This window comes from Microplitis mediator, chromosome 1, assembly GCF_029852145.1.
Source record: "Microplitis mediator isolate UGA2020A chromosome 1, iyMicMedi2.1, whole genome shotgun sequence".
NCBI lineage: Eukaryota > Metazoa > Arthropoda > Insecta > Hymenoptera > Braconidae > Microplitis > Microplitis mediator.
In genome coordinates, this window is record NC_079969.1 from 7838855 (window position 1) to 7851585 (window position 12731).

The following is a 12731-nucleotide window of genomic DNA, read 5'->3' on the forward strand; positions in this document are numbered from 1 at the left end:
ATTACAAATAAATACATATATAAATATAAAATATATATATATATATATATATATATATTTTTTTTTTTTAACGATATTTTAAAAACCTCGACATATTATTGTAAGCTTTTCAGAAAATTGCATCAGTACAATTGTAAGAGTAAAATTTATGTGAAATTTACTAACAATATATTATGATTATATTTATAATCCTGAAGTCTGCTAAGACGCTTAACAATTTTTTAATTTTTGTTTTTTTTTTAATTTATCATTTTTTAAAAATTCAAAAATTATTAGATGTCGGCTAACTTCAGTATCATTTATATTTATTATGTAATTTGAACTATTGAAAAAACAATTAATAAATAAAATTATAATAAACAAAAGTATAATAAAAAAATAAAAAAAAGAATTGGACACTATCGCCGCCATATTGACCTGCATGCAGTAATCAAGCCTCTAGTTGATACAACAGCTGACTAAATGAACTTCACTCAGTAAAAAATGAAACACGATCCTATAGCTCCCTCTCTCTTTGTTTTACTTTTGTTAGTATTTATTACATTTAAAAATTTTACCGGTTTTTGAACTTCAACTAACCTTCAAAGTTACAAACAAACTCAAAACTAACCGGGTGTTATAATTTATAATAAATAAATAAGTAAACAATTAAATAACAAGTATTACTAATAATGTCCTTTGATAATTTGAAAAAATTAGGACGTTGTGTTGATAATAAAATAAAAAAACTAAATAAAATATGGGAAACTCCACATAATATTATAAATAATACTAAGGCTGTTGATAAAGAAGTACAAGTTCAAGTTGAAAATTTTTTGACAACTATTAATAAACTTCATGTTTGTACTTAAATTTTTTTTGTTTTATATAATAGTTTAATAAGTCCTAATTATTGACACTGATAAATATTATAATTTATTTATGATTTTTGTTCAATTTATTCTTAATTATTTAAAATTTTTTATTTCTTAAAAAACGACAGGAATTTCAAAAAACAAAATTTATTATTTTTTTTTTTTTTTGTTTAATTTTTGTATTATAAATTAGAATTTAGTTTTTTTATGATTCTATTAATTCAAAAAAATTCGTTCAAAAATTTGAAATTTTTATAATTATTGTGAGTTTTTATAAAGTGTCGATAATTTGGTCTTTTATCTCATACATAATTCATAAAAATTATAATATATACTGATATATTAATTGTATTTTATTTTAGAATGAATTAAGTGAAAACATTGATGAACAAAAAGAATCAACAAACGATGTCGATCGTTTTATAAATGAATGTAATGAAGTATATAGTAATACTATTAAACAAGGCTGCGATAGTATTGAAATAATTTTAAAAGAATATGGTTACACACCATTGAAAATCTTTAACAAGTAAGTTACGAGAAGAAGTATTTTAAATCACTTGAATTAAAACTATAAATTTATATGCCTGCTTATCCAATTAATTTTTTTTCTAATACACTATACTTGTTTTTTAAACTGTTGGCTAGCAGTTTATTCAGTTTGAAATAATGCCGAAACTTTTCGACTCGGGTTCTAAGCAAAAAAAAAAATTAATAATAATTATTATTATTTTTTTTTATATTAATTTAAAATCGTGTCCAGATCAACTAAATAAAATGATAAAATCATAGGAAGGTGGACAATAATACAAAATTAGAATTCAATTTTGACCATATAATGGACGTTTCGTCCCTTTAGACTAGTTGAGAGTATATGTTATTGAGTGTCACATGAATTGGAGTTTATATTTATTTCATTGTTTTCTTATTTATTTATTGTAATTAAAATGTTAAAAAATACTAATTATTTTTATATCATTAAACAAAATGACGTATGTCTCAAAAATATCTAGTAGACGATAGAATTTATATGATCGAGTTGCTGAAGAAGTCCCAATAAAGGGACGAAACGTCCAATATATGGTCAAAATTAAATTCTAAGCTTATATATTATTAAGAGAATAAGGAAAATTTTGTTCCTGGCATATCTATATGATAGAATGAGTTAATGTTATTGAAATTGCTATCATTAGATAAGTCTTGACTTGAATTTGTGCCTTTTCATACTTTAAACTCTTTTTAATTGCCAAGTATTCAGATAAATAGATTTATCTATATCATTCGAATCACATTTAAATTACGCGGGAAAAAAGACGATCGTATTTATTTTCTTTAAATAAATTAATATTTTAATTATTCTGTCACTAAATATGACTGAATGTCACTGAATATATACCTATATTATTTATATCGCGTTACTTATTCCAAAATTACAGATTTTTATGCTCCCTTTTGGTTTTCGGAAGCTTTTCAAAGCCAAAAAAGTGTGCATAGAAAAAAAAAGGATTTATTGACACAAAAAATCTTTACTCGCCTAAAGAAAATTTTTACTTACCCCAATAAATTTGCATTGTGAATTGAAAACAAAAATTTATTTAGAACTAGAAAAAATTACTTGGTGCAAGGAATTATTTCTGGACCAAAAAAATCTTTTCTCAACCCAAGACAATTTTTGTATTTAATTGATAATGCATAAAATTTCTTGGTGCAAATTAAAATTTTTCGCGGCAAGAAATTTTTTTTTCTCCGTATTCTATAAATTTATTAGTGATATTTGGGCAGTCACGTAGTGACTGCAGGTTGCTCGTTACTATTATTTTTTTGTAAGGAAATTTTTCGGATGTCTTTCGAACTTTCAATTTTTCAAAATTTAATTTTTTCAACTTGAAAAAGGGCTAGAAAATTTCTCGAACGATTTTTAGACATTTTTCGAGTATGTTTTCAAATTTCCTCATTTTTTTTTTGCGCATGAAACTGAAATTCTGATAAATTAAAATTTCGAAAAATTTCCTGAACTTTTTTGAGCTCAATACTCTAAATTAAAAGTAAAAAAAAAACGTTGGAAAAATATTCAAAAATATGTCACGTTTCGATGTTCGGGTTCTGAATATTTTTTATATATTTTTCTACCATCTTTTTTTTACACGGGATTTATTTATATTAAGAGGCCCTATTATTGACTTTGGCTGTTGGGTCCTTATTAAGTAAATAAATAAATAAGTAAGGCTTTAATAAACAATTAAATTCAAATCATATTTAATAAATTCAGTAGTGATACTCCTGCAGTCTCATAGTGACTGTAGATTGCTCGTTAATATTCAAATTTTAACTTAAAAAATGTTTACATTGTAAATAATAAAAATTATTTATTAATTTCTATACAACTGTTAATAAAATTAATTATTTTGTTTCAGCGAATCAATAATATCAGAATCCAGTATTTTGAAAGAAGAAGACTTACAAAATTTATCACTTGTAGACAGTAATAATATCAATTTCAATGACTTCAGTAAAGAGAGTAATGATTATAATGATGATGATGATCAAGTCTTGGAAAATGATCAGGAAAATATGAATACAAATAATGAATTCAATGATATTGATGTCAAACCGAAATGTATTCCAACGCCAGTTATAAAACGCTTGGCATCCCTTACAAATCAAGATAACAGAGGACTGCGATTAAATAATTATGTTACTCCATTACGTTCTTATCCTGAGGAGCCAACATACTCACCTTATTATTATAATAAAAATTAATTCATACATTGTTTAGTAAATAAAATAATTTTTTACATTTTTAAATTTGTGGTATAATTTTTTTTTTTATTTTGAGGGAGGGAATCGGTATACCCATATAACCATCTTTTTCAATTCTTGAGCAAGTCATTCTTTTTCTACGTATGTGTCTTGCTGCAGATACTTGTGATCAGATTTAAATTGCAAGCCTTACACAAGAAATTCGTGCCAGATTATAACTCAATTCTAGAGGAAGACTATAGTTGGAAATAGTTTCTTATGGCTTGCTCAAGATCTCAAGGCTCAAAAAAAAAAATAAATATTTGAAACAATGAATAAGAAATTTACTACTTCCAAGTACGAAACTTGAACCATTTGCTGAGAATGTATGAGTATAAATTGGGATAAATGAAGATGGGTGGAGATGGATGAGGATAATCATGGACTTTCCTATCCATTTCCACGATTGTTCCTCACTTTCCGACGTCGGAAATCTCAAATTCGACTCCACCGTCCATCTTAGGGAATTAAATTAAGCTTTAAGCAGATCTTGAGCAAGTCATGCGTAAGTACTTACTGTAAGTTACTGGTGCAAAAAATGCGTCGGACACTTTTTCATTGTACCGTGTTCGATATCTTTAATATTTTTGCGTACGATACCATGAGCAAGACATACGCAAATCTTGACATAGGTTTCTTGATACACGATCTTGCATGATCCTGAAGTTAGCAGACAATTAAAATTTTTTTTTCAAAAAATCAATTACAAAAATACAAAAAATAAAAATATGCACATGTAGAAAATTTAAAAAGCTACAGGTGCAAATTTTTCAATTATTTTTTTTTTCATAATTTATTGCTTAAAAAAAATCAAAAAATTATTAGACGTCGGCTAACTTCAGGATCATGATCTTGCGAACTACCCACACGTAGAAAAAGACACTAGCAGCTAGGGGTCTTGCTCAAAATACTTACTCAAGAATCTTGCTCAAACACGTGTTGCTGGGGTATAAAAAAAGTAAATTTTTTGAAAAATTGATTTCTGATAAAAATTATTACCTCCAGGATGTACACAAATTGTCCAGCCGGGTGGCGACTTACAACACGTGGCAGTTTATATCTCCGCTATTTCTCGAGGAAAATATTTAAAAATTTTAGAATATACTTTTGAATAGATGTATAAAATGACCCCAAGATGTAAATAAAATATATGTATTTCTTATATGTTAAAAAAATTCATAAGAATTGCAGACCTACACCCTCAACCCTTCATGTTATTAAAAGTAGCAGACATTCAAAATTTAAATTGTTTCTATTTTTTTTTTTTTTTTTTTGGTTTTACGAACAAATTATTCAGTCAACTTGAGTAATTTTACCTGGTCGGCGTGATATTGGCCGTCTCAAAAAATAAACAAAATATACTACTGGTCTAACCTAAAAAAAGTAGAAGTATTTAATCGTGACTAATTTTTCGTAATAGTAATTAAATAACGAAATTATTGAAAATATAATTAATTGAATAATGAGTAAGTATTTAGACAGAAAAAATTTTTAATTGTTAATAAATAATTATATGTATTTTTTGTTTTCTTAGGCAATAAAAAAAACACAAATCATTGCGAGAAAAAGGAAATTTTGGAACGTATGAATTATTTATATCAGGTAATTATTAAACTAATTGATAGTAATAATAAAAATATTGTGTAATTAATTAATTTTTTGTTTATTTTTTAGGCAAGTAAATATTTATCAAAGTATGATAATATAACGGCGTCATGTTTTGGTAATGCGATGATAAGTTGCTCACGTAAAGCTGTCTTAAGAATGTAATTATAATTATATACTGATTAGTAATTAATTTTTTAAAGAATGATAATAATTAGAATTGTTTCTGGTCATTTTTATTAAACTATCAACTGTAACTTTTAAAATATCGAAGTTATCAATTCGCGGATAAGGACCTTTTTTGTAGGAAATTTAATTTCCTATAAAAAAGGTCCTTATCCGCGAATTGATAACTGTGATATTTTAAAAGTTATCGCCACTGAAAACAAAAATATTGATGAAATTTATTAATCTGGATGTTTGTAGCAATAATAAAATTTTTTATGCTACAGAGCTCAAAATTTCCCGTCGAATGAGTACCCACATCGATATATTTAAAAAATGTATTTTTTTTCGAAATTTGGATTATTTATTTTGGATTAGAAATTTTGAATTTTAAATATAGGCTTGTGGGTACTCATTCTACTGGAAATTGGCCACTGAATGAGTTGCTAACAATTTTTTTTTACAGAGATACGGATGTTAAGAGAACGATATGTAAATGTTGTCAGACACCATTGATACCCGGCGAAACATCACGTGTAAGATTAATAACAAAGCCAATAAAAGCTATCAGAAGTACATGTTTGATTTGTCATACGTCTAAAAGAATACCAACCAAACCTGGGTATAAATTGTGGACCGAGGATCCTAATTCAGTAAATCAAATATTTCATTACACTCCAAAAATAAAAGACAATAACAGCAAAATAAATTCAAACATCAAGACTGAGAGCAATCCATCATCGGGAGTCACTTCTACCCCGGATGAAAAGATAGAAACTGATAAATTAAATGAGTCAGTGAATGTTAATAAAATAAATGTAAAATTATCAGAAGGACTCGTAATAAATAAATAATTAAGACAAAATTGATTATGAATAGTGTTTTTTATTTATGTATCATAAATGTTTACATAAAATATTTTACAATAATGTTTAATTAATAAAAAAAAAGTAAAATCATATATAGTTATATTATATTTGTTATTTATTTTTAATTATATTAATACTTTTGTTTATTTTATTTTGTTAATAATATAATTTTATCTAATAACCAATCAATAGGATTTAATATTCATTGTATAAATAAACTTGATGATGTAAATATGTCTAACAAATTGTCTATAACTACTAATTAATTTATAATTAATCAACTAATTAATATAGTGGTAATATTGTTTAATTTAATAAATTATTGTTCCATTATATAATTCTAATTAATTTTGATAACTTTGTTTTGGCCATTTAATTAAATTATTATTATTATTAGTAAACTCAATAAATAAAAATTTTTCTAACTATTTAAATGGTAAATTATCAAACATTTTTTTTATTTGTATATATGTTTATTATGTATGATATGACTATCAGTCCGCCCTGTGCCCTAAGATTGAATTTTTTCATGTGTATAAATATTTTAATTATTTATAACTATCAGAGAGAAAAAACTCAGATACGATCACATAAAAATAAAAAAATGACCATATAGGATCATATATAAATATATATTTATATGTGACATTCTGTAAGATCAGATACAAATATATAAACATGATCATATAAGATTGCATATAAATGCAGACATCTATATATTATTATATGTGATATCATATGGGTCATATAAATATATGTTTGTATGTGATATTCTGTAAGATCAGATATAAATATATGTATATGATCATATATGATTGTATATAAATGTAGACATAGCGATATATGATTATATGTGATACCATAAAGGTCATATAAATATGTGTTCATATGTGATATTCTGTAAGACCAGACATAAATATATAAATATGATCATATATGATTGTATATAAATGTAGACATGGCCATATGTGATTATATGTAATATCATATAGGTCATATATAAATATGTCCTCAGATAACCATAGTGAAGCATGTAGAACTTCAACGGATATCATATATAATCTTAGAAAATAACGTAAGATCATATTTGACTTACAATGTAATATATATGATCATATATGAACATTTGTTTATATAAGATATTCTGTACGATCAGATATAAATTGATTATCACGATGATATATGATTGTATATAACTGTAGGCATGGACGTATATAATTATATGAGATATCACATACGATCATATATGAATATGACCATAAATGATCATATTGAAGCATAAATACTTTATCTGATATCATATATAATTGAGATTATGACAGAATCATCTATGAATTTGAATGAGACCAGATATAAATTTATTATCATATATGGTCGTATACAAATGTAGACATGGACGTATATAATTATATATGATATCATACGGTCATGTAAGAATTTAAATACGATCATAGACAACCATATAGGACCATATGAAATCTTATCTGATATTATATATGCTCATATATAAGAACGTAGGATTATATAGCAATTTAAATATGACCATATATAATCATGTATGAATATATATGTGTATATATGATATTTTGTTGAATCAAATATACATTTCAATATGAACATAATCGTACAGTAAAATATATGACCCATATCTGACATAAGATAACATATGATCATATATGATCATATATAATAACATATGCTCATGATATATCATTTACGATCATATATAAACATATTTGTTCATACGAATGAGTTCAAAGTATCATACCTCCTCATATATGACCATTTTTTTAAATCTTATTGAATAAAAGTGTTCATATATGGCCACATATGATCATATCTGAAAACTTTTCCCAGATAAATTTGTATCGAAGTAAAATAAACTCCAAAAAATATGATCATAATAAACAAGACTATTTTTAATTCAATTTTTTCTCTCTTATTAAAAATTACTATTTTTTTTTTGAACGACTAATTTATTTTTTCTAAAAAATTATAAAAGTCATAATTAAATAATAAATGAATTTGAGCCATTGATGTAAAAAATAAAAAAAATAATAATTAAATTTTTCTTAATATTTATTATTAACATACAATACAAAATAATTAAATATATTTTTATAACTTTAAAAAAAAAATTATAATCAACTAAAATAAACAGGCAGTGATAGCACAATATACAAATTAAAAAATCCTAATTATGATTAGTAACTTAAAGGATAATTAATTTTCTAACTTTTTTTTCCGGGCCGGACGGATCAATCTAATACAGTCGTTTTATATAATTATATATTACACTTTAATTTCTTTCTGTTTTTAAAATTAATTTTTCGTTTAATTAAATTAATTAACTCAGTACGTTAATTATTAATTATTAATTGCCACATTAATTAGACCGTTTTTGACAATACACAATTACATGCACACAATTATTATTATTTCTATATATATTTTTATATACTTTTAATTTTTAAAGTTAAAACTTAATATAAATTAATTAATAATAATATATGGAACAAATATTAATTAATATTTTAAAATCAACAATAAACTATTTAATATAAATTATATTTATAAAATTATCAGCTAATCTATCTATCGACGTATTCATTTAAATCAATAATCACATTTGTTAATTAAAAATTAATTTTAATTCATAAATAAAAATAAATAATCGCATTTATCGACCATAAGATCCAATTATTGTCGTAGTCTTTTTAATGCGAATTATATTTAATTTTTTTTTTTAATTATTATTGATTAATTTTTCTTAATTTTCTTCTTACTTGTAATTGTTTTTTTAATTTTAATATCGAGTATATGCAATATTATGTTATTAATTATTTAATTGTTTAATTAAATAGAGAGTTAATTGTTGTACAAAAAATGGATTACGTACAAAGATGATGTGAATTGTTTATGAGAGGGATAAAATAGATGACTGTTATTTTTTTGACTGCTCGGCAATACCGTAAGTGATCGAATAAAATAATTATGCTCGAGATATAGAGCTTGAAATTCCCCGTCGAATGAGTACCCACATCGATATATAAAAAAAAATTTTTTTTTTCCCAGGAAAATGGATTTTGTGATTTTAAGAAAATTTTTTAATTTTAAATAGGGGCTTGTGGGTACTCTTTTTACTGGAAATTGTATTCTGAATATGTTTAAGATATTTATTTTTATTTTACTTGAAATCGCAAGTAAAATGAATACATAAAATATGTAAATTAAGTATTTTATTGTTTGTCGTTGGTAGTAAGACAAAAATGAATATCTTTATGTTAAAGGGCTTGGAATTTCCTGTAAAACGAGTACCCACATCGATATATTCAAAAAAAATTTTTTTCCCTGAAAAATTTATTTTGTAATTTTGAGAAAATTTTTGAATTTTGAATAGGGGCTTGTGGGTACTCTTTCTACTGGAAATTTTTTTCTGAATATGGTTACGATATTTATTTTTCGTTTACTTGAAGTCGCAAATAAAACGAACACATAAAATATGTAATTTGAGTATTTTATTGTTTGTGGTTGGTAGTAAGACGAAAATAAATATTTTCATGTTAACGAGCTTAAAATTTCCTGTCAAATGAGTACCCACATCGATATATTTAAAAAATGTATTTTTTTTTCGAAATTTGGATTATTTATTTTTGATTAAAAATTTTGATATTTTAAATATAGGCTTGTGGGTACTCATTTTACTGGAAATCGTCTGCTGATCATGATCAAAATATTTTTTTTTACCCTGCATGAAGTAGGAAGAATTAATACTCGAAATTAACAACCGAGTGTTCGAAAATAGATTTTTTCATAAAAGTAAAAGTCATCTATTTTATCCCAGACACTATGAAAAAATGAATGTTAATCTTCTATTCCATTTATCGCTTTCTTAACAATGGAAATGACTTGATTAATGCACTGGTTTGATTAATGCATATTTTATCAATTAGTTAAAAATTAAAAAAAAGTTCTTAAATTAAACCCGACACAAACTGTGGCTGACCATCACGGTCTAGTGTCAATTGAGGCACGACTGTAGTCGATGGTTGGAATGTCGAGCCTTGGAAACCCATCGCGGATTCGTACAACTGAAACACATTATCATTAACATATAAACAATAAAATAAATTAAAAAAACTTGAAATAAATAAATGAATAATTTACATTATGATTGCCCGGTAGTGTCGTATAATCAGGTGTTGTAGAACGATGCCTATTACAACCCTGAAGTGGATGTTGAATAGTTGCGTAAGTATTGTCCTGCGATGTATCACCTATTCCGACACTTAAGCCACCATTACTGCCGCGTCGTTCATTGGTTGTCGTCAATCCGCCTTCTGGTTCACTGAATACTTGCATTGTAAGTTCTTGTTCTTCATAAAGTTTTAATTTCCTTTACAAAAAAAATTTACATTTATAATGAATATTAATATCAATGAATTTCGCAGTTAGTGTAGAACACAGACGGTAAAAAATTAGATATGATCTCAAGATCATGTTTTAAATATGTATGATCATTTATGACTACATATGATGTACGTATGACCATATAAGAAATATGTATGGTCGTATATGATTATATATGATTATATCTGAAGTATGGTCATATATAATCAGATCTTAATTATATACAATCGTATATGGTCATTTATGATTATATCTGATATATTTTCGATTATATATGAATATATCTAAAATATGTATAATCGTATTTGATCATATATGATTATATCTAATGTATGGATGATCATATCTGATATATGTATGGTCATATATGAACATATCTGAAATATGTATGATCATATATTAACATATCTAAGATATGTATGATCATATATGAACATATCTGTAATATTTATGACCGTATCTGATCATATATAATTATATATGAAATATTTATGAACGTATCTGACCATACATGATTATATTTGATGCATAAGTATATCCGATATATGAATGGTCATATATGAACATATCTGAAATATTTATGACCGTATCTGATCATATATGATTATATCTGATCTATGGATGAATATATCTGATGCATGCTTGAGTATATCCGATATATGTATGATAATCTATGAACATATCTGAAATATTTATAACCGTATCTAATCATATATGATTATATCTACAATATTTATGATCGTATCTGACTATACATGATTATATCAAATGCATAAGTATATCCGATATATGTATAGTCATATATGAACATATCTGAAATACGTATGATCATATACGAACATATCTGAAGTACGTATGATCATATATGAACATATCTGATGCATGCTTGAGTATATCCGATATATGTATGATAATATATGAACGTATCTGAAATATTTACGACTGTATCTGATCATATATGATTATACCTGATCTATGCCTGACCATATCTGATAAATGTATGGTCATATATGAACATATTTGAAATCTGTATGATCATATATGAACATATCTAAAATATGTATGATCATATATGAACATATCTGAAATATTTAAGATCGTATCTGATCATATATGATTATATCTGATGCATGCATAAGTATATCCCATATATTTATGACCATATATGAACATATCACAAATATGTATGACCGTATGTGATCATATCCGATCATACTTGAACAATATCTGATCATATCTAAGTACTTTATTTAGTCACTACTATCAAATATTCTTGCAAAAAAATTTCTATAGATTTCTAAATGAAAATCCTGTCGATATAATAGAATATAAAAATTAAAACCACGTACTGCTCAATCCATAATGGATTTTCTGTCGTATTTAACTCATCGATTATTTGTTTCTTTATTAATCCATCTTTTTTACGGATATCATTTGGCACAGTGATGACCCAATGTCGTAAGCAACAACAAACAACAGTTACAGTAACGGCACCAACTAGTAATACAACTAATAGTGCAATGAGTGCTGCTAATGCTGGGTCAAATGATTCTTCTTGTACTGCTCCATAGGCTGGCTATAAAAAAAAATTATTCAGTTATTTACTTGATAGATAATAATGAATAATGAGTAATGACTTATACTTACTACAACATTTTCAATGGCAAAACCGCTGTAGTATTCTTTCAGAAGGTCGTACTTGGCGTCGATTGCCTTAAGCACTTGTGGTACTAGTGTGATAGTTTGGGTTTTGGTGTCCACGACGTGTAGATACATGTCGCACCACTCGCGACGTATGTGCCCGGAGGAGTCAACGTGGTATCTTATTTCATCAACTACAACCCGGCTTTGGGTTGCGTTAGATAACTCTGTCACTATTTCATCGCGTTGACGATTAACTTCCTCAGGTGGCCGGGACAATATTACTCGTATTAGTTGTGAAGGCTCGAAAACCCATACCTACATTGTAAAAAGATTTTAGTGATTAGTTTTCATAGATATTTTTTATTTCCTTTGAAATGAATACCCA

General features: G+C 25.6%; 3 protein-coding genes across 3 annotated transcripts in view; 2 read left to right on the forward strand and 1 right to left on the reverse strand.

Moving 5' to 3' along the window:
* Positions 1–498: 498 nt before the first annotated feature.
* Positions 499–3638, forward strand: LOC130666865 (uncharacterized protein MAL8P1.12-like). The gene is made up of 3 exons (XM_057468189.1): positions 499–839; positions 1217–1383; positions 3269–3638. The coding sequence occupies exons 1-3, from the start codon at positions 672–674 to the stop codon at positions 3612–3614; spliced, it is 681 nt and encodes a 226-aa protein (XP_057324172.1). The 5' UTR covers positions 499–671; the 3' UTR covers positions 3615–3638.
* Positions 3639–4645: 1007 nt separating this feature from the next.
* Positions 4646–6379, forward strand: LOC130678316 (ribonuclease P protein subunit p21). The gene is made up of 4 exons (XM_057485495.1): positions 4646–5119; positions 5188–5255; positions 5328–5419; positions 5890–6379. The coding sequence occupies exons 1-4, from the start codon at positions 5116–5118 to the stop codon at positions 6275–6277; spliced, it is 552 nt and encodes a 183-aa protein (XP_057341478.1). The 5' UTR covers positions 4646–5115; the 3' UTR covers positions 6278–6379.
* A 236-nt stretch (positions 6380–6615) lies between these two features.
* Positions 6616–12731, reverse strand: part of LOC130678312 (cadherin-87A) — a 58031-nt gene continuing 51915 nt past the window's right edge. The window contains exons 9-12 of the mRNA XM_057485480.1: positions 12350–12661; positions 12052–12278; positions 10460–10688; positions 6616–10383 (exon numbers count right to left, since the gene is read on the reverse strand). Coding sequence (XP_057341463.1) covers positions 10267–10383; positions 10460–10688; positions 12052–12278; positions 12350–12661 — 885 coding nt within the window. The 3' untranslated portion in view covers positions 6616–10266. The remainder of the gene's footprint in view (positions 10384–10459; positions 10689–12051; positions 12279–12349; positions 12662–12731) is intronic.